Source organism: Brachypodium distachyon, chromosome 1 (genome assembly GCF_000005505.3).
Source record: "Brachypodium distachyon strain Bd21 chromosome 1, Brachypodium_distachyon_v3.0, whole genome shotgun sequence".
In the NCBI taxonomy this organism is placed as follows: domain Eukaryota; kingdom Viridiplantae; phylum Streptophyta; class Magnoliopsida; order Poales; family Poaceae; genus Brachypodium; species Brachypodium distachyon.
In genome coordinates, this window is record NC_016131.3 from 72,462,525 (window position 1) to 72,483,678 (window position 21,154).

A 21,154-nucleotide genomic window follows, 5' to 3' on the forward strand; every position below is an offset into this window, starting at 1 on the left:
GCTCCAATTAACAAACCCTGGAGGTTTAGTACACACAACTGTACTTACTGTAGTGTAGAGTGGTGGTGGTCAGTAGTGGTCGCTGTCACTGACCAGCGGGCCCAGGGCTACTGGCTCTGCGGCGCGTCGAGCGTGGAGGTGGATGGTTCGAGAGCCCGAGGGTAGGAAGGTAATCTGACGGTGGCCCCGGGTTGCAACTCGGGCTGGGGCTGGCATGCTGACTCGTATCAGCCGTGGCGCGCCCAGCATGAGTACTCCGAATAGTGGAGCCGGTGGGGGTTCTTGAGTGGGCGACGTGTCCCCGTCGTACGAGCCAGGCCGGCGACGGATGATATGGGCTGGATGCTTTTTTTGTCGAGGATAATCAATGATGAGAACGGAGCACGGAATTGTCTAGCTAGCCTTCACAGAGAGGAAAAAAGGCACTGCACAGCCGTCCCTGCAGGGTTGTTCAACTCTGGATGGCAGCTTTGCATTCAAGGAACTCGACGGATCATCGAGATCAGTAGATTTCATGCTACTGCTCTAGAGCGATCAATCAAATTCAAAATCTACTCTTGTTCTACCTCAAAATAAAATAAAATATATATATACTCTTGTTCACTTGGGCGGGCGGGTCCTATAGCCAAACCTGATATGTGCCGTGGCGATCGGAATTCGGAAATTACTTCTGCTAACCTAGTGACCGATATGGAGCAAAATCACTCGGGCCGTCGCCTTCAGCTCCAATCAGTTCATTCACCGGAAAAGAATCTCCCTCCCTCGTGGAGCACATGCCGATCGAGTATCGGACGATCGTAATCCCAGCGAGCAAGAGCTAGAAGCAACAGACACCGGCACTCACGCACAGGCTACTAGTACTACTCCACACAGTCGTCGCGGCGCCGCCCCGATCTTTAGCAGCCAGTCCGGGCGCCCGGACACGATCTGCGCCGGCCGAGAGTGTCACGTCGCGTCGCGCCCCAGCCTCCAAACCCACACGAGCCACAGGCTCCGTCCCCCGGGCGGTCCCTCCCTGACAGCTCCCCTGGCCGGCGCGCCTGAGCTGGCGTCGATCGCGTTGCTGTCCCAAGCGGAGGGCGGGTGGCACAGGCCTCGTGCTACGTATGCGTGCAGCGTGCAGGACTAGCGGTACTTCAGCACTGTGTGCGTCGACATCGCAGTTTAACTTCTTCCAGAAATATCACAGTTCACAGATGATGACCAAATCAGTTTGCCTTTTCCTCCTTTTCACCAACAAAGCGTCTCGGCTGTCCGTGAGCGTGCCCGGTTTTCGTTGCGTGCCCGCGAACAAACGTTTTCGTGCTACAAGCGCACCGCATGAGCCGTTACTATACTACACAGAAGAACATGACCGAGTTTTTTTCTCTTTCTCTCTCTCCAGATGTTTCCCTTTCTTTTCTTCTTCCGGAGACCTGTTTTTATTATACTCCGTAGTACATCGACCTCATCTCCTCCATTTCCTCCCGATAAGAAAAGAAAACATTATCCTTCCCATCACTTTCAGAACCAACTCCTCAGCGCTGGCAGTGCATCCGCCGAAACGATTAGCATCAATCCATCCATCGAAATGGATACACCTTGCCCCGTGCATCTACATCCACAGGTTTCTCCGGAATCACACGTTACTCCGCTACCTGAACCTGCTCTCTAGAAACTTCACCTTAGCTGTGTGCGCGCATCCGCCAAAACGATAACATCCGTTGCAAATTGCATACACCTTAGCTGTGTGCACGTTAGCACGTACATCCACCCGTTTCTCAGAAATCACACGTTACTCCGTAACTGAATCCGGCGGGCTCTAGAAACTTCACCGCATGACGGCCATGTGAGCCTAACACGGGCATTTCCCCAGAGCGTCTCACTCACGCAGTCACGCTCACCCTCGCGCCGTCCGATCAATAATTAGCGGCTCGTCTAAACCGACCGGGGCCAGGACCACCGGCCCGCGCGGCCAACCTGCCCCGATCGACCCCCGCGAGGTGTGTATATATACCGCCCCCAAGTCCCGCTCCTTCCTCACCAACTCACAACACTCTCTCATCATCTCTCCCAGCTCCGGCCGGTCTCGATCTCTAGCTTTTGGTGGTCAGAATGCCGATCAGCAGGGTTGCCGTGGGGAGCCACCATGAGGTGTACCAGGCCGGCGCCCTCAAGGCGGCCGTCGCCGAGTTCATCTCCACGCTCATCTTCGTCTTCGCCGGCCAGGGCTCCGGCATGGCCTTCAGTAAGCTCTTCCCCCGAACACACACATCTACACTTATCCATCTCGTCAATTAATTCAGTTGCAGAACTGGTTGAAAGGAATTAGCATGTTAGGAATTAAAATTTGTAGTACTCTCACTTGTATTTAGCAGCTAGCTTTATGCATGCGACAAGCTAGAGAGAACACACTTGCGTCTTGGAGACAAAATGAAACGCCTTTTCCCCGTGCATAAAAAGTGGAGTGCTTTTTTCAGGCGTTACTACCAGAAGCATAGAGAAACTTGTTTCCGAAAGTCGGAAAGGCTGTTGTGTCATAAAGCCTTTTTAGTCGGAAAAATGATTGGTGCAGCAGATTGACTAGGCTGCCCCTAAGATTACGTCGAGAATCACATGACTGTGAATCATCAGTAGCTTCTGTGCTGCCAATCGAGTCTGACACATTTGCATCTGCACCTGAATTCAATCACCCGCTTCTAATTCCGTCACATTAGTTAACGATCTCAGGAAAATCATGAAGAAAAAAATCCCACTCATCTGACCCTGTTCTTGAATTTTCGCAGACAAGCTGAACGCGGGCGGTGCCGCGACGCCGGCGGGCCTGATCTCGGCGGCGATAGCGCACGCCTTCGCGCTCTTCGTGGCCGTCTCGGTCGGCGCCAACATCTCCGGCGGGCACGTGAACCCGGCGGTGACCTTCGGCGCCTTCCTGGGCGGCAACATCACGCTCTTCCGCGGCCTCCTCTACTGGGTCGCGCAGCTGCTGGGCTCGACCGCGGCGTGCTTCCTGCTCCGCTTCTCCACGGGCGGGCTCCCCACGGGCACCTTCGGCCTGACCGGAGTCTCCGTGTGGGAGGCGCTGGTGCTGGAGATCGTCATGACCTTCGGCCTCGTCTACACCGTGTACGCCACCGCCGTCGACCCCAAGAAGGGCAGCATCGGCACCATCGCGCCGCTCGCGATTGGGTTCATTGTGGGAGCCAACATCCTTGTTGGTGGCGCGTTTGATGGCGCTTCCATGAACCCGGCTGTTTCCTTTGGCCCGGCGTTGGTTAGCTGGGAATGGGGGTACCAGTGGGTGTACTGGGTTGGCCCCCTCATCGGCGGTGGCCTTGCTGGGGTGATTTACGAGGTGCTCTTCATCTCCCACACCCATGAGCAGCTCCCCACCACCGACTACTAAGCAGATCGATGCAAGCTGCTTCTGCTTCCGAGTTCGTTCGGCCGGCGTCAATGCCCTCCGTTTCGTCGTCTCATCGTTTAGTTTCGTGAACCCATGTCCGACTGCTGCTGCTTCGCGGCCAGCGTCGTTTGCTTTGAATTGAATCCTTCCGTCGGTCGGTCGGTCGGTCAGTCTGTATGTGCCCCCGTGCTGTAAAACCATGCATAATCTCCGGGAACCCCGTTAATTTGCTTATGTGAAAACCGTGCATCGATCTGTCTCTTAATGAGTTTCTTTTCCAGTGATATCCACCCAATATGTGCGTGCATCTGTAATGAACACCTTGAATTCTGAATCTCATCAGTCATCAGCGCGCGTGTCAGAAAGGAAGGCCCCATCGATCCTGTCTCATCAGAGATGGGGGTCTCTCAATAATGAACTGTCACGCATGTGGCGACTAGACGGTACGGTACGACGCCACGTCGGAATGGGCGCCGGGGGCGATAAGGCTGACCTGTTCTTGTCGGAGCTCAGCCCCGTCGTGTGCTGCACGGATCGATCAACAGCTCCCTAGAGGGATTGTGGAACATTATTGCTGCTTAATTAAATTTCAGCTCCTACTCCTTTCCTGCCGAATATACCTCTCTCCGGGTTCCTACAAAAGCAAGTGTACGTACGGTACTGGAGCCGTTGTTGGTGTCGCTGGCGCAATCAGGGCTCGTGCTTCTTCTGCCAGCCTGACCACCACTAACTCTGGCACGGGACTGAAGACAAGCAGCAAGCTATTTTGGAGGCCACATCACCCTTGATAGTTTTATCGTCTTCTTCGATATGTTTTCTCTCCCACGGAAGTCCTAACTACCGGTCGATGTGTCCTTACCGAAAGGGAGTGCGCATTAATAATCATCATTAGCTTAAACTGCTCAAGAGAATTAAGGGCTGTGATGTATGACATGTGGCTAGCTAGCTTAATATTCTAGTCAACCGATCTGTCTTTTGCGTTTATGCGGCATTGTGCCATTGAGTTTAGCTAGCTCAAATGCAACTTGGCGCGCACTATGTGTGCCAGCACATGCAAGTACTATACATATCAACGATTTTATTAAGTTAAGTAAAACATGTTGAACATGTCAATTTATTTGCCACACTTTTTCCCTTTGCATGGTGATGCGGTGCCTGTAATTCAGGGTTTAGCTAGGCATTCAAACAGAGCGTCAGTCTGAACTGGAATTGCCAATTCGTCGGAATCTTCGGCAGAATAATGATTTTGTCAGCGTTTACGCTAGCCTCCTGACCAATTAAAACCCAAAGGCGGCTCTCTCATCTTTGGATATACCAAGTTCCAGGACCACACCAATCATCGCTAGCTTATGTAACTTAGCATTATCCTGTCAGCTCATCTGACTTGATTATGACACCAGAACTGTCTTTAGTGCTAGTTAAATAGCTATAGCTAATTAATCGAGTTGTCATTAAGAACAGATTTTCTATACATATATATGCTGTTCTGTTCAACCTTCATAATCAGTCCTGTTCCTAATCACCACTTAATCAAATACTGTTTGTGCATACGTCCCTTTTCAGCTGCACCGGCCAGAGATCAGCACGTCACAAAGTGTCGCTATTCCAGCAATGAATACTGACGAGGGCCGGGAGGAAGAGGGTGGGGAGGTTAAGAAGAGAGATGCGGGAGTGATGTCCGGAAACCCCTGAGACCCGTTGGGGCGCTCCAATGGGCGATTCTGGGCCATCTCGCCGGAAAGTGACTGTGAGAGTGATGGGGAGTCGTCGGAAAGTGACTCATCATCGATTGCTTCTGGATCTACGTCGTGGGAACATTGTCTCACGCCGGAATCAGCCAGATCCATCGCTTTGAAGGAAAAGAGTTCTGATCTTTCTAGGCGGGAAGCGAAGAGGAGGAGGAAGCGGTTCCAGATGCAGACGCGGATGCAGGTGAGGTCTGAGATTGATCTCAATTCTCTTATTTGCAGTAAATCAACGTCTGGATCCGGAGCTTCGCCAGCGCGTGCGTCTGTAAAGCCGCGGGAGGCGGTCCTGTCACCTTCTTCTTTCTTGTTGGAGAACTTCAATGCGGAGGAGTGGGTTCTTGTAAGGCGGCGGCGGCGGCGTGCATCCATCTCGGCGGCATCTTCCACGTCGAAGGTAAATTTCTCTCGTCGTTGCAACGATCCCCGTCAGTCGATGATGAGTTTGAATCTCAAATCGTACGGTCAAGTGGGCCCCGCAACTTCTGCGTTGCATGCGAGCCCAGTTACGATTCTGCAGGGCCATACGGGCCCGGGATCCGTAGCCCAATCCAGGTCGAATCGGATTGATTCGGCTGGCCGATCCCTGCGTTGCCTGTTAGGTTACGGGTGGCGTACGGATCAATCTCGTGCTCCGATAATTCCGTCTCTTGTTGCTTCCGGAACCATGGCGAACCTTGGTGGAGGTAGGGGAGGCGGCTTTGATCCTGGTGTTGTTGGTGATGGCCACGGCTATCCTGCTCAGGCGCATGGATCTGGCGGTGGTGCGGGCCGCGGTGGCGCTCCTCCTCAGGCGCATGGATATGGCGGTGGTGCTCCTGCTATGGCGTTTGGCCGAGGTCAGGGACAGGGTTCTGGTGCTGCGCCTGATCGGGGTTCTGGTTATGGCAGTGGCGGCGAGGCTCATGGCGGTGGCTATGGCGACTTCCACCCTGGTCGTTGGGCTGCTGGTCACTATGGTGGTGGTGGTCGGTATGGCGGCGGTGGATATCGTCGGCGGTATGAGTTCCGGGCGGGTCGTGGAGACTACCGTGGTGGTCGAGGGGCTTACAATGGTAATGCTCGTGGTTGTGGTGCTTACGCAGGTGGTGGTCGTGGCTCAGGTGGCCGAAACATCCCCTATTCTTATTCGGCAGACGAGTCGTCAGCACGTGGTGGTGCTGCTGGAGGCGCCCAAATGTCTGCTACGTCGGTTGCGACGGTTGTTGCTAGTGCAGGAGGGCATCCGCATCTGGCGGAGCCTCAGGCGGCGCAGGAGATGCCCGTGGTTCAGGCTCAAGTGACGGCTGCTCTGCCAGCAGCTTCAGCAGGTCTGGATGCTGCTGATGTTCCCTCTGCCGTGGTGCAACAGCGAGCTCAAGAGAAAGCACCTGATTTTATCCCGTTGGAGCCGGTCATTGTGAATGTGGCTGGCAGTTCATCAGGGTCAAACAATGCGGCTGCTGTTGCTACTAAAACTGGGAAGAGAAAAGATAAGGTAAAATGTTTCCGATGTGGGTTCACAGGCCACATTTCTTTTGATTGTACTACGGTGTTGTGCGATTATTGTGAATCCGCGGAGCATGTGTCTTCTGTGTACCCTCTTTTACTTGCTCCAAAACCACAAGTGGTGATGCATGGGGTATGCTGATGAGGAGCTTATGTTCTTTGACATGCCACTCACAGGTTCGTATCGGCCTAAGTATGAGAACACTCGTTTGGGCATGGTGACGGTGGAGGGGGGCAGTTTGTCTGTTTCTCAGCTTGTTTCACTGCTCCGGTTGTTTGTCCCGTCTGATAATTTTGAGTGGGAGGTGAGTTCGTCCGAGGATAATGTTTTCAAGGTGCAATTTCCTTCCAAGCTTGAGTTGCAGCAGATGATCAGATTTGGCAAATTTAATGTTCCTACGAGTGAATGTAGGATCACTTTTGATGAGTGGTCTCCTAAGCTGAATCCTAATTGGCTTGTTCAAGATGTGTGGGTGCGAATCGCTGGTATTCCCCCAGCTGTGAAGGGGTCCTTCTTAGCTCTCTGGGGACTGGGTTCACCGCTTGGTAAGACCAAGGAGGTTGACATGGCATTTACATGTCAGCACGGGGTATTGCGTATTTTCATTGGGTGGGTTGATTATACATGTATACCAGAGCGAAAGGATCTGCTCATCAAGGATGGCCTCTACAGGCTTACTTTCCAGGTGGAAGGACCACCAAGGGAGGAGGGGCTTGGTGATGAAGTTATGCATGATGCTAATGAGGGTGACGATGAGGGGGATAAGAAAAAGGATGCTTCAGAGAAGTCCGATCTGGATGATCGTGGTGGTAAGCGTGGCAAAAATGTGGATGGCGACACCTCTACTTCTTCGTCGGTTGGAGGGAGTGGTGGTGCAGCGGCACCCACTTCTTCTTCTCCGACCGATGGGTCCAATGTGGTGATGATTCGTATTGGCTCTGTGGAGACACCGGTTCCTATGTCCAGGGTCCCGCTTGTATCTGTTTCAGCTCCGATGTCTTATAGTAAGATTGCAGCTCCTCGTCGTCTGTGGGCTGACCTTGTGGAGGAGGAATTGCCGTGTTTTGGGTCTGCTCCGCCTCGTGTTGACAGGTCGAGATACGAAGGTGGACGGCCTATGGGCAGCGTGGTGTCAAGGTCGATCGTCGCTGCGCCTTCTCATGTGGATTCTGTGGCCGGTGATATGGTTGCGCCTGCTAGGCATAGTGCTACCATGAAGCAGCTTTGCTCTGTGGTTGCTTCCGATGTGCGATCCGGGCACGAGCAGGGGGCGCTGCTCCCTACTAGTGAGGTGGAGCCCCAAGAAGGGCAGCGTGATGTGGAGTAGGTGGCTTCACCGCCGTCTGACCTTTCTCCGTCCCCATGGCAGGTGGCTGGGGGGTCACGAAATCGCTCGTTGCCGTCGTCGTTGCAGACCGCTTCTTCGACCCGTGTGCCAGGAGGGCGTGCGGGGGCGAAGAGCTCGTCGGCGCGGACCTCTTCTTCGACCCGTGTGCCAGGAAGGGGTGTGGGGGCGGAGAGCTCGTCGGCGCGGACCTCTAATATGCCGATGATACTATTATTTTCATGGAGCACGACTTAGAGAAAGCCGTTAATATGAAACTAATTCTCTGTATTTTTGAACAACTTTCGGGACTGAAGATTAATTTTCATAAAAGTGAGCTCTTTTGTTTTGGTCAAGCGAAAGATGAAGAACATCAGTATAAGCGTCTCTTTGGATGCGAGTCTGGGTCTTTGCCTTTTAAATACTTGGGTATCCCTATTCATTATAGAAAACTTCTTAACAAAGAATGGAAGGCTGTTGAGGACCGCTTTGAAAAAAAATTGGGATGTTGGCAAGCCAAGTTACTCTCATATGGAGATCGCTTTGTGCTTATTAACTCTGTTCTCACAAGTATGCCAATGTTTATGTTGTCCTTCCTTGAAATACCTAAAGGGGTACGGAAGCGTCTTGATTTTTATAGATCCAGATTTTTTTGGCAAAGTGATGAGCATAAACGAAAATATCGTTTAACAAAGTGGAATATTATTTGTCATCCTAAATAACAAGGGGGGTTGGGGATTGAGCTTTTGGATACTAAAAATGTGTGTTTACTCAGCAAATGGCTGTTTAAGCTTCTTAATGAGCAGGGTATGTGGCAAGAGTTGCTACATAATAAATATCTTCATTCTAAAGCTCTTTCTCAAGTTCAGGCTATGGCCACAGACTCCCCATTCTGGAAAGGACTTATGTGAGTTAAGACGGCCTTTTTTAATCGAGGTTCTTTTATTGTTGGGAATGGAATGAGCACTCGGTTTTGGGAAGATACTTGGCTAGGTGATACACCTCTTGCCCATCAATATCCATCATTATATAATATTGTGCAACGAAAAAGTGTTTTGGTTGCGACTGTTCTGTCATCTGTTCCTCTGAATATTGGCTTTAGACGTACACTGACAGGGAATAAATGGACATCTTGGTTACATTTAGTCCACCGTTTAATAATGGTTCGCTTTTCTGCTGATTCAGATTCTTTTTCCTGGAAACTTAATTCAACTGGAGTATTCACGGTTAAGTCTATGTACAGAGAGTTGATGGATGGGCATACTGTTTTTCCTCAAAATTATTTATGGAAGATTAAAATACCTTTGAAAATCAAGATTTTTATGTGGTTTCTTTATAGAAAAGTGCCGCTGACAAAAGACAATCTTACTAAGCGTAATTGGATGTGTGTAAACAATGTTGTTTTTGCGGATTAGAAGAGACTATCCATCACTTGTTTATAACATGTCCATATGCTCGTCTTGTGTGGCGAATTGTTCATATATCTTTTAATTTGTCACTCCCAACCAATGTCACAGATATGTTTGGGAATTGGTTGAACGGTGTTGATAAAAAACTAAAGCTCAAATTCGGGTGGGAGTTTCTGTCTTTTGTTGGGCTATTTGGAACTGCCGAAATGATATTGTTTTTAACAAGACTAGAGTGGTTATTTTTTTTCAGGTAATCTACAGAGCCACTCACTGGATCCGTTTGTGGTCTTATCTACTCCCTGTGGACCAACGGGAGCTTTTGGATACTGGGTGCAACCGTCTGGAGATGGTTACTCGGGATATCTTCAGCCGGGGTGGATGGCGGTCCACTGGTAGAATTCTAACTACATGATGTATAGGCATTATTTGTATCTTTTATTTCGCTGGCTGATTTTTGTGTCAACCTTGTGTGATGCATAAACTGTATTTTTAGTTGTGTGTATCGATTGATGCAGAAGCCGGGTCTTTTCCCCCTTTTCGAAAAAAAAAATTGAATCTCTCTCGATGTCGCCAGTGATCCCGTGACGTGGAACCGAGATTATCCCCGCCCGAGGGCCGTCCTCTCGAGGAGAGCTTTCAGTTGACGGTACGAAAGATGGAGATCGCAACCGAACCGAAGGCGGAGAAGGCCCGGCCACTGAATCTCTCCAATGCCACTGGATAAGTTGATAACGCTTCACGACTGCCGCGGAATTCACAAGAGCGCACGTGTTTCGACGAAGCGTTCTCTCAAGCACTCGACTATATACAGTTTTGGAAGAATTCCAGCGACCAATTCTGTCACGCATCAAGGGGAAACCAGATTGAGTTTACAGAAAAATAAGTAAAGGAAATGGACACAGATTTAGTTGTCGAAGAAAATATTGACGGCATGACACAGCTCACGAAGACTTAGTTAGGCTGATTTAGTTTGTCAGATAAGCGAAGTAATTGAGCAGTCACATCCGCATCGGTTGAGCTGATTCGGCGGTGATTTTGGCCGGTTCTCGTGACTGTAACTGTTAGTTCCTTGTATACCTTCGTATATATTCCATGGCGGAACAATAGTTGCTATCAGATCGACCGATCGACCGGGCCAACATAGACGAATTATACGCTCGATCGCGACCTCGCGTGCCTTTCAAAACATAACACTAGTACTCCTACATAATAGTAACCCCTAATAAAGTGGCCCAGTGTAAATAGCCATCCTTTGTCTGTGTCTCGAAAAGAACTCTTGTCATGTGATCACATATGTATACACAACGGCATGGCTGTGAGCCAGAGCCCACAGGCAGGCACGTGCCGTTCCCGATTATCGCTTCCCTGAAACAAGTTCACCTTGCAACGAAGTTGATTTACAGGTTGCATGCGTTGAGTGAGTCCATGCTGAAGCTGTGTCATCGGATACCGTCGTCCACGATGTCGATCGTGCAGCGAAAGGATGGGGCCTTGGGGGCTTGCTCCGCTGGCTGGATCAGCAGTGAGTGACTGAGTGGACCGGATCCCGAGCATGGGCCCATTTCATGCATCTGAGTGCGGAAACGGGGGACAAACTCACGGACCAGGCCGCGTGGCCCGTGGGCACCACCGCTGTCTCTCCCTGCCCTGCCCGATTAGATCAATCAGCGTGGCCCGCCAAACAAAAATGCCGTCGTGAATTCGCTGCCTACCCCGGAATTTCTGATCTTTTTTGCCATCGCGCAATGCACATGCATGAATGTATCCAAACCTTTTCCCTTTTTCGGCGAAGAAGTATCCAAACCTTTCCACGTGCTTCCGTTCTTCGAATGGGATAGCCTGCTGGCCCAAACCTGCTAACTTCGTTTCTTGGCCAAATATGGCACTCATCGTTCCCTCTCGGGCGGGCAATGCAGCATTGCAGCCATGGTTTCATGGACGGTCGTACGTAACTAAGATCAAAAAACATATGCGTGGTAGACAAGTTCAGGATCTCATGTGAAATGATTAAGTAGCGTGTGCGACCCCTGATTTCTTCAACGAACAATTTTATGCCGTGTTAAACTTCGGTCGTGCATGGGCTCGGTGCGAAGTGGAGAACACATATATTGTTCTGTTGCTGCCTTTCTATGAGTCCTGATGATTGATCCGTCAAAGCGAGCGACTCAGGATCGTCCTATTACCGTGTCCTTCCATGCATGGAAAAGGAAAAGACACTAGCAGCCTGCACGCATCACGTGCATCCTCCCCCTGGGAACCCATCAAGGTCCTTTGTCTCGTCCTTGTTCTCTGCTCACAAGCTGGTTACCGCGCGCACAAACGAAAGTCGAGGTGCTTCACCCTCCACGGGCAAGTACATGAACACGTATACACTTTAACAGGCTAGCTTTGACAAGAGAGGGATTTCTAATCCTCTATCACTCGCGGGCTATTTACTCGTCGATCAACTGGGCATGCGTTAGTTCGACACTTCGACTGAAGCACCATGAGCATGGTGGCGGAGAGCAATGCATTGGATCATTTCGAGCTTTATCGAGGAGTTCATGTACCGACATAGCTAGGTGACGGTTCAGAGACAGGCTTTACCCAAACGGCATGATGACGTACTGAATGAACAACACGTTTAGCATGGTGCATATACTGTAAAAAGAAAAGAAACAACTTTATTACGCGTAACAAATAGGTTACACACTTTCAATAATCTTCAGGACACATGTATATGTAGTTGCACGGAGTTAGCATTATTTCCGATCATATATAGATACAAATATACGATCACGTTACATTGTTTAATTAAGTAGTTGATCACACGGAGTACATCAGTTAGTGCTCTTCTCGATCGATGACTTGGAGCTTGACGCCATGCTTGAAGTTGTTCACGATGGAGAACTCGAGCTGCAGGGGAAACTCCATGCCGGGGGAGTGCCTGAAGACGTAGCGGCGGTACAGGTGGATAACCACGAGCTTGAGCTGCTGCATGGCGAACTTCTGCCCGGGGCAACCCCGAGGGCCGATGCCGAAGGGGAGGAACGCGTAGGGGTGCCTTCGCTTGCATTCCTCGTCCTCCGGGTCGAACCGCTCGGGACGGAACGTGTACGGGTCGGGGAAATGCTTCGGGTCTTTCGATAGCTGCCCCGTCGCTAGCCACACCCACGTTCCCTGCGTGCGTGCAGGCACCATTTTTGACTCGGTAAACTCATAAAAATGAAAATTGATGTGGCCGTACATATTCCATTTTAGCCTTGACCACATAAGGCAGCAGATTGGCACGAACCTTTGGCAGGAGATAGCCTCCGATCTCGACGTCCTCGGTCGTTTCCCTCGAAACCAGCGGGGACGAAGAATAGAACCTCATCGTCTCCTTCAAAACCTATTGGGGCAAAAGTTGTACATGGATGTTAACACAGGTTATGATCGATACGTTTAATCTTTTTTTTTAGGGAATCGATACGTTTAATCTGAAGATCGTGCAAACGACCGAGACGAACCTGCTCCAAGTAGGTGAACTTGGTGTTGAGTTCCTCGGCGTCAGGCACGAGGTCCTTGGGCCCAAACGCGTCGATCTCACTTAGCATCTTCTCCTCCACCTCCGGGTGCATGGCGACCCGGTACGCGAGTCCCGAGAGCGTGAAGGACATGGACCCGGACCCGGCGAGCAAGTGCTCGTAGGTGAGCGCGGAGACGTAGTCGGCCGTGAAGAGCTCCCTCATGGCGTGGCTGCTCTCCCGGGCCTTGAGCAGCACGGACAGGAAGTTCTTCTTCTCCCCCTCGCTCTGGGCCTCCATGGCGGCCCGCTCCGCCACGATGGCGTCCACGAGCCCGCTAAGGGCCCGGTTGGTCTCGTCCATCAGGCGGTCCGCCGAGCCCGGCACCCGCAGCAGCAGCTGCCGGGCCGGCTCCTGCAGCAGCGGCGCCACGGTTCCCAGCACCATGGAGAGCGACCCATTGAGGTCCGCCTTGAGCGACGTCAGCGCGTACAGGTGCTTCTCGATGAAGTCGTCCGTGGCTGTTTTTTCGTTGTTGATGGTGCTGTCGACATTGTTGGCGTCGTCGGGTTTGGTGAGCCCGAAGTCGACGCCGAACGCGGCTTGCCCGATGGTGTCGGAGAAGAGCTTGACGGCGAGGTCGGAGAAGGCGACCTCTTGGCCGGGGTGGAGGAGACGGGCGGCGCGGCGGATGTAGGGATGGACGGCCGGGATGAGGCTTGCAAGGTGAGATGGCTGGTAGATGGCGATGATCACGTTCCGCATCGACTGCCACCTCGAGCCCCTGCAATTAATTTGGTTTGCATGCGTTTAAAACTAGCTCTAGCTAGCTCTAGCAGCTTAATTATGTCCAAGACGCGATCTCCATTGTAAGTTGGACGTACTTGGTGAAGAGGAGACTTTTGAAGTGGATGGGCGAGCTACGGATGGTGCTGGGCACGCTCCTGTCGACGACGCTCTTGAACTTCTTGATGCCGGCCTCCCTGCACAGCTCTGCGTCCGCGATCACCACCACCGGCTGTCGACCCAGGTAAAACCTGGACAGAACACACCGACCGCCAGCGTATTAAGTGCAGATCGAAAGCCTTAAACTACAACTGATACAGGTTTGATATATCTAAGTCGTTTAATTTTTAGTTAGGACAAGTTGATCTGTGAGATGAAAAATCAAGTATATACGTAGGATATAGCCACCCAATTGAAATTGATCGGCCGGTGTGTGGAGTTACTAATTAACAACTGACCTGTAGATGGGCCCGTATCTCCTTGCGAGGACGCCAAAGACCTCGGGGCCATGCTTGGTGAAGAGCGGCAGGTGGCCGATGAGCCCGTAGGCGAGAGGCCCGGGCACCCTGCGCAGGCGCCACGACGGCGCGTAGAAATACACGGCGAATGCGCCGGCCGCCAGTGCCGCCACGGTGAACAGAATCGCTGCCAATGGCGACTCCATCTGACGGCTCCAGAGTACTCCCGCTCCGTCCATCGTACGTCTGTCTTGCCGAGCTTAGCGATCGATGGGGAAGAGTCACCACTTATATACACATGTTTTGCATGGGTTGTCGTGTCGACGGAGACCAAGCTGTACGTATACGGGGTAGGTAGGAGTAGTACGTACGTACGTACAAGAAAGAAAAATAGAATGGGTGTGGGACCCAATACCTGTAGCTGCTGCTCACACGTGACTGGAATATGGGTAGTTCAAAAGTATGGTTATTGTGTTTTTTTTTGCGGTGAAAAGTGTGGTTATTGTTGATGAGACGATGGATGTAAATGTAATCTAAGACCGCAGGAGAGTATATATGATTGACCGGTCCTGGATGACTCCATGGCGTTGAGCCGTTGAATATGACTAGTGCACGTTATTATCGTGTTGTACGTATGGTTTTGCACGTTGAGAAAACTGGCCAATTTCGTGAGATCCAAATCCGATCCACACGGTAAAGAGAAAAAGAAAAGATCGATAGTTCCACTCCTGATTAATTTACTGTCCAAACAACCACGAGGGGCTGCATGCATGACCGAATCAAAGTAAATTACCCACCACGTGGGTCGATTGATCATCATCGGACGTCTTTTGCACTGGATCAGACAAAATCAAGGAACGTTCCTTGTTATTCTACATGCATGCGACCCGTACGTCCTCGATCGCATTCTGACTGGCGACTCCACCAAACCATTTCTACGTTGCACGTATACACCACGATATATTCAAACGCACAGCTGGCTAAAATCAAAGAACATCGGCCAGTAGTTACTTCTTCTTTGGGGAAGTGCAACGAAGAATTAAGATCGACCATTTGCAAGTTGCGTGCGTCCTGTACGACTCTAGCTATCAAGGTCCCATTGGATACACATACACTGTCTCGCGGAAGTCTCCTTCCGTGCGAATTGAAATGGCAGTGTTGGGGGCTGCACTGCACGCGTCAGAGCTTCACGCAACCCGGGCCACACGAGGCCGATATTCCTGACGTGCGTAGCCTCCCTATTTCTTTCTACGTGCACACGGAGGCTAGACAATTTTTCTCAAAATATTTGCATATCTGGATCCACAATTAGCATAATAAATTATTGTATAATTAACCATGTATATTTTTTTTCTAGGAAAAAGACTTCAGTTTTGTCATCCTACCAGGCGCCACCGTTTTTTTTTCTATGGGTGTGGTTATATCTTAGTCGACTGATTTTTAATCAAATGGCTTAAATCTCGGTCGACGTATCATACCCGTTGGATTACTATATAGATATCGTTTCACTCTCCATTTTTCATCATTCGTCCCGAATCTTAAAGCACATACCATATTCAATGGCTGAGAAATCGATATCTCTAACTAATAATTAGTCGACTTAGATATAGCAAACCCGTTTTTCTATATCATGTCCCCGTGAAAACAGAGATGAGTTTTTAGCTCTAACTAGTCAACTCTCTTCTTCTTAATAGGATCGAGGCACTTGGACTTCAGTCAAAATAAGGAAAAATCCAATGAAATTAAATGGGGACATGTGAACCAAGCAAATATTAATGAACATTGATGATTGACCTATAACCATAGTAAGCATACATGTATCAAAATGGCCATTCTTTGGATATAATTAATTAAAGGTTGAGTACTTAAAGTTTTCCTTTAAAAAACCATGGCTCTACGCTCTATATATTGTCTTCCCAAACAACATACTGCTAGCAAGGAATCATACAATTCTAAGTTAGGTTGAAGGAACTCATTTCCTTGTGCCAATGGGTCGTGGTTATGTTGTCATATCAATGTTACTTTGCTTTTTATTCGCATCTTGGTACCTCACTTTGGCTGAATCAACGGATTCAGGTGGTAATCTGCAGATGAATGACAAGGTAAAAAATCCACACATGGAACTCTTTCTCACTTGTTTTTCTTTTAATTCACTAGATTCTCGTATTTCACATGTATGTTACTATACATACATGAAGCTTACATATGCCACAACAATTATTTTCTTTCGTAGAAAGCTACTATTTTGGTACCAACCGGAGGTGCCAAAAATCAGGATGGAGAAAGAAAGAACATTACTCTTTCAACAACCAAACCTATCTGGTTCCCACGAAGAGCCAACATTCTGGATGAAGACAACACCATTTCTCATGTACTCTCTCTCTCTCTCTCTCTAAATTTGGATGCAATTATGTTTGCCCACTGCAATTAATTTCTCTGTTTGGTCCCTAATTTGATTTATGTCTTGTTGTCACTAGTATGCAATGTGGCGCACAACAACAGGAAAACGTTATGGTTTTCGAGCTGAAATGAGTATATGGGGTTCACCAAATCAACACTACTCTCAAGACTCCGGATCAGCAATACAAATGTATTGTGCAGAAGGAGATCGCTACCGCTTAATCGAAGCCGGATTTCACGTACAAATAGATCATCCATGCATTATTTTGATAAGCTCAAATACTTTCAAAAAACGGTTATCTTAAATTTTGGCCTGGCCGGTTTGCAGGTTGCTCCCGCTTTGTACCATAATAGAGATGTCCGCTTCTTTACATATTGGACGGTAAGTTTAAACTTTAAGTTAGTTTTCCTCCCGCAGTTTTCTAGTTTTTTTTACTATTTATCAGATTAACTTTTGTCATTGTTTCCCACAGTAATACATGTTATTTTTTTATCATTGATCAGAAGGACACCAAATCAGCGGGTTGCTACAACTTGAATTGCCCCGGATTTGTTCCTGCGCCTGGAGCTGCACTGGTGCCTGGTCAAGCCATTGCTCCTACGTCAACTTATGATGTACAAGACCGCTATGTCAGGCTTAGCATAAATGAGGTATCCTTTTATCCTGACAGAGACACATATATATTTACCAAATATTGCATTTGAAGATACATGGCTAATGACATGTTGCTAATTTTTTATATGGAAAACCATTAGAGCATATCCACTTTTATTTATTAGATTTTTTAGTACTTCAAATTGAAACATTCATGCGGATATATGTAAGAATCTGGCTTGACTAAATGAATAACCATGGGAAGCTCTTGTTCAAAATCCACGATGATTTGTATACAGATTCAGCTAGATTTTCTTGATTTTTTTTAACATATGTTCCAAATGCTCCAGGTAGACAAAACAATGCTAATTAATTATTGGATGACTGAATTCAACAAACAAGGAACAAACCTGGTTATTTGTCAAGTTACTTAATTAGATGGAAGCTGAATTAATACATTATGTCATGCTTAAGTACCATGAAATCAAAGATAAGAATCTAAAATTGTTTTCACTAAATATTTTAAGCAAACTATCTAGTTTATTTATTTTTCTTTCTTCATGAAAATTAAAATTTATAACCATCACCCCTTGTCGATTGTGTACAGGATCCAAAATCAGGAGATTTGGTGTTGTACCGGCATGACTTAGAGAGACCCTCGTTCTTGGGGCATTTCCCACGTGAGCTTTGCCCTGGAACGTCACGAATACAAGCATTGACTGGATTCGTGAATTACCTACTGACTATAAAGGGTCCTCCAATGGGCAGCGGCCATTTCCCCAGTAGAAATCCTAAGAGATCTGGATACTTCAAGCATATCAAGATTTATGACTCCAAAGGTCGCGCTTGGGACCCACATACAACCCCGATTAAGAAAGTAGCTGACAAGTGGGACTGCTATAACCAAACCAGTCTTTTTCTTCAGCGTGACATGGGCTACGCGTTTTTCTACGGTGGGCCAAGTGGCTGTGTTAGTTGACAATACATGTTCTGTTTGCTTCATGTGATTCAATAAAGCATCAATTATATATGTTCCTTTTGATGGACATGCAGCCATGTTTGTTTGTTTTCTTGCCAGGCTGCATTTAGCATATGATGGATTGTCGCAATTTCATCTCAAGGTTTTATATCACTGGGATTTCGATAAAAAACTCATTTGCTGGTCAATCTGAAAAGGGACTCGCTTGGGCTCAGTCGACTGAGAACGAGTAGTTCTCAGTCGATGGTAGTACTAGCTAGCAATTGATTGATTTTTTATAGCTATTTCTACCCGATTTTACTCACCCCGCTGGCTGCTTTTTTTTTTTTTTTAGTTTGTGTGTTCTCCTGACTTTGTAGGCTTGCTGGGACATAGCCAATACTATAAAATTCTCATGCAACTAAAATAATCATAAAACCATTGTGCAATTTAAAAACTGCAATTTAAATTTCTTGCAAAAGAGAAAATTTATAGCAGGAAAAATTACAGACAATTCTAAAATTTGCACGTGAAATTTTATGCGATATTCTAATTGCACGTGAAATTTTCTGCACGATTCTAAAAATTGCACGTGAAGTTTTATAAGCGATTCTAATTGCACTTGAAATTTTGTGCACGATTCTAAAAATTGCACGTGAAATTTTATACGGATTCTAATTTCACGTGAAATTTTGTGCACGAGTTTAAAAATTGCATGTGAAATTTTGGGTGCAATTCTAAAATTGCACGTGAAATTTTGTGCGCTATTCTAATAAATTGAAGAAAGGAAAAACCGAAGAATTAAAATCTTACATAAATCTGCCAAGATGAAGATTTGAACCTTTCATCTCTGTCTGGAAAACAAAAACACATTATCAGTGCAACAACATGACTTTGTTGTCTATAGAGGGACGCGGCCTTATTTATTCAAAAAAACTCTGCGCTGTCTTCCTGCACCACGAATCTTTGATGCCTGATCCAACGTCTCACAAGCATCGACTGAGAAAAGCTAATTGTCAGGCGACTGCTCCCTAGCCAATTCGATCTGAAAAATGGTAAATCTTGAAAAGATAACCATCGTATGACCAGTGGCAGAGCTAGGAAAGAAATTATTTAAGGAGGGGCCAGTCTTGATTACCAGACAATTTAGGTTGTAGTTTTGATGCATAATTAGGAAAAACTAAAGTATTCACATGGTGCTATTAATCAAGATGATTACAAGATTAAGGGTGGGCACAACCCTCTACTGTTAGCGCCAAGGATCCAAGCCTGGGTGTCCGGGAAGAACTCCACCCAGGGCAGCTGCGTGACGGCGCAGTCGCCGATGACCCCAACGGGGTACGTGAGGAGCTCGCACTCCGGTGCGTCGCCGCCGGCCTGTGCGCCTCTGCTCCTGTCGTGCGCCTACGCGCGCCGCTGCTGCCCCCGCCACGTGCCACCGCGGTTCCGTGACTTCCGTCCTCGACTCCGGCCAGTGCTTGGAAGGTTCTATGATGGCTCTATGGGGTGACTTAATGGTTTTCGCTTAGTTCTCTGCTAAATATTTGGATAACTCTTGGAGGGGACTACACAGCGACGTGCCCGCCCACCGATCTTTACCGTACGGCGGCCCCCTCCACGGTCATGCGCTGCACGGGACCTGCTCGCCCACGGTGTGCAGCCAGGCCGGCCCAGCAGCGCGTTGGCCCAGCTACCCATCCGCAGTGTGTTGGTCCAGTAGCACCTTGGCACAGCATCATTAGCTGATCGCAGGAACGCAACGCATCATAGCTTAGCCTCAGAAGCACGTTATTGGCTTGGCCTTCAGTCAAGCTCACTTTGGTTCTCTTCTTCTAAAAATAGACATATTTTCATCATATTAGAAAAAAGGAAAAAAATGCTATAGACGGCGTGCGCACCACAACCTGCTCGTAAGTCGCCGTGCATTCGGCACGTTCTGGCCAACTCGCACTCTGTTGTCTTTAAGTGACTAGCTGGCGACGTTTGCAGCCTTGCGCTAACATGCGGCGTCCACGTTAGGTGAACTATATATACTTCTATCATCTGAGGATAACATCTTTTACTTGTTGAAACACTTCACTATATCACTTGTTTACAACCAGGTAATATAATAGTCACTCGTTTACCAGGTTAACTCATTTATCAGTTTAATATTCTTTGTTTATTAGATTATAGTCACCCGTTTACCAGATTAACGATCCTTGTTTATCAGGTATAGTCACCCGTTTATCACGTTAATATTGCTTGTTTTTCAAGTTATAATCAATCGTTTATCAGGATAATATCGCGTGTTTACCATGTTATAATCACTCATTTACCACGTTAATATTGCTTATTTACCAGGTTATAGTCACTCGTTTACTAGGATAGTATCGCGTGTTTACCACGCTATAGTCACTCCTTTACCAGGTTAGTATATCGCTTGTTTACCAGGTTATAATCACACGTTTACCAGGATAGTATCGCATGTTTACCACGTTATAGTCACTCCTTTACCATGTTATTATCGCTTGTTTAACAGGTTATAGTCACTCGTTTACCAGGATAGTATCGCGTGTTTACCACGTTATAGTCACTCCTTTACCAGGTTAATATCGCTTGTTTTACCAGGTTATAGTCACTCGTTTATCAGGTTAATATCGCTTGTTTACCAGGTTATAGTCACTGATTTACCAGGTTAATATAGCTTGTTTACCAACTTGATTACACATTTTCACGAGCCGCCGTCATGAAGGCAAAAGAGAAGAAGCGAGCGGTGGGAAACAAGGAGAAGATATTCGTCTTCGTGTCCGGAGATCTCATCCACTTCCGTGTCTCCATCGAGGTCGACATCCATCTCCTCTGAGTCAGGACCTGCTTCGTTCCGGACTGAAAATCGAGTTCTGACAGTTTTGCGGGATCTGTTCTGCCCACAGCCTGCAAAACCGAAAATACGACCACCAAAAACAGAAATCGACACTTCGTCAGTTCACAGTTCGAAAGTTTGACGGTTCACAAAAAATTTGTGCATATCATAACGCATCACATGAAAGTTCAAATAAACCAATCCAACGTTGTTGACTTCCGGTGGAGCAGAGGTAGCATCGGCGGTGGCGGCAGCGCTCTCGGCAGCGGCGGAGG

General features: G+C 48.2%; 5 protein-coding genes across 6 annotated transcripts; 4 read left to right on the forward strand and 1 right to left on the reverse strand.

Moving 5' to 3' along the window:
- Positions 1 to 1,999: 1,999 nt before the first annotated feature.
- Positions 2,000 to 3,669, forward strand: LOC100828833 (aquaporin TIP1-1). Its single transcript, XM_003558767.4, has 2 exons — positions 2,000 to 2,227; positions 2,766 to 3,669. Exons 1-2 carry the CDS (start codon positions 2,095 to 2,097, stop codon positions 3,383 to 3,385), a joined length of 753 nt encoding a protein of 250 aa, XP_003558815.1. The 5' UTR covers positions 2,000 to 2,094; the 3' UTR covers positions 3,386 to 3,669.
- A 138-nt stretch (positions 3,670 to 3,807) lies between these two features.
- On the forward strand, positions 3,808 to 7,982 carry LOC112268577. 2 transcript variants are annotated; one of them, XM_024456624.1, is made up of 3 exons: positions 3,808 to 5,527; positions 6,216 to 6,607; positions 6,796 to 7,982. In XM_024456624.1, exon 3 carries the CDS (start codon positions 6,834 to 6,836, stop codon positions 7,944 to 7,946), a length of 1,113 nt encoding a protein of 370 aa, XP_024312392.1. In that variant the 5' UTR covers positions 3,808 to 5,527; positions 6,216 to 6,607; positions 6,796 to 6,833; the 3' UTR covers positions 7,947 to 7,982. The 2 variants fall into 2 exon arrangements, with proteins under 2 accessions (XP_024312392.1, XP_024312393.1); XM_024456625.1 differs by lacking the exon at positions 6,216 to 6,607.
- On the forward strand, positions 5,798 to 6,760 carry LOC106866777 (glycine-rich cell wall structural protein 1.8-like). Its single transcript, XM_024459221.1, has one exon. The coding sequence runs from the start codon at positions 5,798 to 5,800 to the stop codon at positions 6,758 to 6,760; it is 963 nt and encodes a 320-aa protein (XP_024314989.1).
- A 4,013-nt stretch (positions 7,983 to 11,995) lies between the features above and the next one.
- On the reverse strand, positions 11,996 to 14,356 carry LOC100841101 (cytochrome P450 711A1). Its single transcript, XM_003562044.4, has 5 exons — positions 14,082 to 14,356; positions 13,722 to 13,874; positions 12,841 to 13,621; positions 12,627 to 12,722; positions 11,996 to 12,511 (listed from the first exon to the last, which is right to left on the reverse strand). The coding sequence occupies exons 1-5, from the start codon at positions 14,318 to 14,320 to the stop codon at positions 12,176 to 12,178; spliced, it is 1,605 nt and encodes a 534-aa protein (XP_003562092.2). The 5' UTR covers positions 14,321 to 14,356; the 3' UTR covers positions 11,996 to 12,175.
- Positions 14,357 to 16,069: 1,713 nt separating this feature from the next.
- LOC100841400 lies at positions 16,070 to 19,544 on the forward strand. The gene is made up of 7 exons (XM_010231972.2): positions 16,070 to 16,183; positions 16,372 to 16,452; positions 16,559 to 16,720; positions 16,810 to 16,863; positions 16,986 to 17,132; positions 17,684 to 18,046; positions 19,209 to 19,544. Exons 1-7 carry the CDS (start codon positions 16,070 to 16,072, stop codon positions 19,542 to 19,544), a joined length of 1,257 nt encoding a protein of 418 aa, XP_010230274.2.
- The last annotated feature ends 1,610 nt before the right edge of the window (positions 19,545 to 21,154 follow it).

Coding starts and splice junctions, on each gene's coding strand:
- LOC100841400 (XM_010231972.2), top strand. CDS start 16,070: ATGGGTCGTGGTTATGTTGTCATATCAATGTTACTTTGCTTTTTATTC. Junction 16,721..16,809: donor TAATCGAAGCCGGATTTCAC/GTACAAATAGAT, acceptor GCCGGTTTGCAG/GTTGCTCCCGCTTTGTACCA. Junction 16,864..16,985: donor GCTTCTTTACATATTGGACG/GTAAGTTTAAAC, acceptor ATCATTGATCAG/AAGGACACCAAATCAGCGGG.
- LOC112268577 (XM_024456624.1), top strand. CDS start 6,834: ATGGTGACGGTGGAGGGGGGCAGTTTGTCTGTTTCTCAGCTTGTTTCA.
- LOC100841101 (XM_003562044.4), bottom strand. CDS start 14,320: ATGGACGGAGCGGGAGTACTCTGGAGCCGTCAGATGGAGTCGCCATTG. Junction 13,622..13,721: donor AAAAGTCTCCTCTTCACCAA/GTACGTCCAACT, acceptor AATTAATTGCAG/GGGCTCGAGGTGGCAGTCGA. Junction 12,512..12,626: donor GAGGCTATCTCCTGCCAAAG/GTTCGTGCCAAT, acceptor GCACGCACGCAG/GGAACGTGGGTGTGGCTAGC.
- LOC100828833 (XM_003558767.4), top strand. CDS start 2,095: ATGCCGATCAGCAGGGTTGCCGTGGGGAGCCACCATGAGGTGTACCAG. Junction 2,228..2,765: donor GGGCTCCGGCATGGCCTTCA/GTAAGCTCTTCC, acceptor GAATTTTCGCAG/ACAAGCTGAACGCGGGCGGT.
- LOC106866777 (XM_024459221.1), top strand. CDS start 5,798: ATGGCGAACCTTGGTGGAGGTAGGGGAGGCGGCTTTGATCCTGGTGTT.